Source organism: Helianthus annuus, chromosome 5 (assembly GCF_002127325.2).
Source record: "Helianthus annuus cultivar XRQ/B chromosome 5, HanXRQr2.0-SUNRISE, whole genome shotgun sequence".
Classification (NCBI taxonomy): domain Eukaryota; kingdom Viridiplantae; phylum Streptophyta; class Magnoliopsida; order Asterales; family Asteraceae; genus Helianthus; species Helianthus annuus.
The window spans coordinates 137,744,589-137,747,588 of record NC_035437.2 but is presented as its reverse complement, the minus strand read 5'-3'; the positions used below and the strand labels follow the sequence as shown (position 1 = coordinate 137,747,588).

General features: G+C 34.2%; 1 protein-coding gene across 1 annotated transcript; it reads left to right on the top strand.

Annotated features, from left to right (window-relative positions):
- The first annotated feature begins 862 nt into the window (after positions 1-862).
- Positions 863-2,097, top strand: LOC110901212 (immune-associated nucleotide-binding protein 9). Its single transcript, XM_022148053.2, has 4 exons — positions 863-1,052; positions 1,131-1,399; positions 1,486-1,647; positions 1,881-2,097. Exons 1-4 carry the CDS (start codon positions 863-865, stop codon positions 2,019-2,021), a joined length of 762 nt encoding a protein of 253 aa, XP_022003745.1. The 3' UTR covers positions 2,022-2,097.
- The last annotated feature ends 903 nt before the right edge of the window (positions 2,098-3,000 follow it).

Below are 3,000 nucleotides of genomic sequence, written 5' to 3'. Positions count from 1 at the left end.
TCAACACGTATAATATACGAGGTTTTTAAGGATGTATTTTTTTGTTATTTGGTAGATTTATTCAACCCAATTATACACGGGTTTTTAAAGATACAACGTTTTTAGTATTTAGTATATAAAATTACATTTATTTAATCTGTGTAATACACATGATTTTTAAAGATATAACTTTTTTATTATTTGATATATAAAATTACATTTATTTAACCCGTACAATATAGAGAGTTCATAAAGATATAACTTTTTTATTATTTAATATATAAAATTATATTTAATCAACCCGTGTAATACACGGGGTTCTAACCTAGTTATTATCATATAAAAACTAAATGCAATATAAAAGCTCACTAAATATGTTTTTTTATGTTATCCACTACTGAAATCTTAGCACATATAAATTGCAACGACATTGCTGCATTCATAATGATACGTTTATAGCAATTAAAAAGTTGGAGGTCTGTTTTTAAGATTTCTAAAAATAATGGGTCGCCTTGTAAAACCATCTCCTAAGAAAAAGGTTATAATTGTTGGATTAATACCGACTTAATCAACAATATATATAAATTGAAAAATTTATCTCCATCGCAGCACATAATCAATTCTTTCATCTACTTTCATTCAACTGAAACCCTAGCAGGTACTTTCATCTTCTACAGTTTTTCGGTTGTATTAAAAAAATCGTTCTTTAATGTTCGTTTCTCAATCATTAGGGTTTACATCACCGCAACTGAAACATATCAGAAAGTGCTTTCTTTGACATGAATAGTTACATCAACACTTGTGCTGTATATTAAGTTTGCATATTTATTGTTTTCTTGCCTATAATGTATTTATAATTTGTGATGTAGAGCTAGATTATATCATGGGGACCGGCGAACTCAGTCTGCTTTTGGTGGGAGAAACAGGTAATGGAAAGAGTGCAACGGGGAATAGCATCCTTGGAAAGAAAACATTCCTATCAAAGGCAAGCGCAGGTGGTGTAACTGCCGCCTCTGAGCTCAGGACAACCGTACTGAAGAATGGCCTGAGGCTTAATGTGATTGATACTCCTGGTATCTCTATAATTAATTAATCATTGATCTAGCTAATGTCTATTTTTAGATGCTAAATGGCTAGTATAATATTGGCAGGACTGTTTGATGCTACTATTGATACCAAGTTTATTGAAGAGGAGATTGTTAAATGTATAAGCTTGGTGAAGGATGGTATTCATGCTGTTCTTTTTGTGCTCTCCGTTCGGAATCGGTTTAAAAAAGACGGAGTTGATGTAATAACTAGGTTGTTCGGGAGCAAAATTAATGATTATATGATTCTGGTTTATACTGGTGGGGATGAACTCGAGGAGAATGGGGAGACTTTGAATGACTTCTTAGAAGACTTGCAACCTGGACCATTAATGGTTTTTTTCTTGTTTTCTGTTGACTAATTACTATTTATACTGTGGGAGTTGACGGTTATTTAACTCTTAAAAACTAATATGTTCAGGAAACCCTTAGCCAGTGTGGGAACAGATGTGTTCTGTTTGATAATCGGACGAAAGATGAAAGGAAGAAAACACAACAAACACAACAACTTCTATCTCTTGTCAACACCATATTGACCAACATGGGCAAACCATACACCCATGAGACTTTAAGGGAACTCAAGGTTTGTTTGAATCACATTATTTTTATTACAATTTGACCTTTTTATTATCTTTTGATTACACATACTATATTATTATCAATACAAATCTAAATCTCCTATTCAAGCATGTTAGTAGCTTGTTATGTTACACTAATTACAACTGGGGAAGAATTGTGACCCGTTCCGTTCCATTATGGGGTTTTTATTGTTAAGTGTGGTTTTAGTTAAATTTAGTTTAACTGATGTATGTACAGGTTGAGTCGAGGCGGAAGGAAACAACTACAAGACATGAACTATTTGTCGAAGAAATGGCTCACACTGCTCAAACGGAATCCAACGATGAAATCCAAAAGCTCAGAGAGAACCCAAAGGAAGAGGAATGGGTTATTTTATAAAAAGGTTGATGGTTCCCTTCTCCAACTGAACATGTATTATATTTCCCTTCACAACTGGATAACCTTAACTTTTGTTCCAACTCACTTGGAGTGTCTTTTTTAATGGAATTCTTTCAAATGTGGGATTTAAAATCAAGACCTAAAGTGTTTAAAAGCTTTGGTTTTATTAATGGAACACCACCTCATTAGTTGGAGTGTTTATTTACCAGATAAAATCTAATTTACATTGAAGTTATATGTATGATAATTAGTCCTTCATTTTCATAAGAGTGAATTGTAGGACAATCGTTCATAAAATAAATAAAATAACAATTTTATTAATCAATATTCTGATTACAATAACTGAAGCAGACTGAAAGAAAATACAATATAAAAATACAAAGTAAAGATTACAAAAGAAAATATAAGGAGAACATAAAACAATAATGACTGAGGCATGTGAAGATCACGCTTCTCTTAAAACAGATTTCGGGCCACCCAACCACCCAGGTGAACCCGTCTGTTTCCCAGGGTACAACAGCGTGAGCAAATTGTACTGCCGGGATTAGCCTAGCACCTGAAAAATACCTTAAACAAGAGTGCGTAGAGATCCAAAGTTAGGGAATTCGTTTAAAGCTGTGTGTGTTATATGAACCATACGATTTTCAGTGTTGTGGGGTATATAGAACAAAGCACAAAGCTTTGTTTATAACATTGTCTTGAATTCCAATGAAAAGTCTAAATTGAATACAAAATTCAATTAAAAATTAAATCTCGAATTCAATGATATAATGAATTCTGAGAATTTGATAAGACTTGGCCAGTAGGAATACAAACAGTCTTCGGCTAACCACACAAAGCCACTGACCCGAGCCCGCGCGCACTTAAAAAATAGTAAAGGCGGCTCCAAGTGCAAAGTGCGCCATCAAAGCGTCACATTGCGCTCATCGCCCTCGTCCCGGTCCCGTGCCCGGGCACCTGCGCGTGTCGGGTGCTTCGC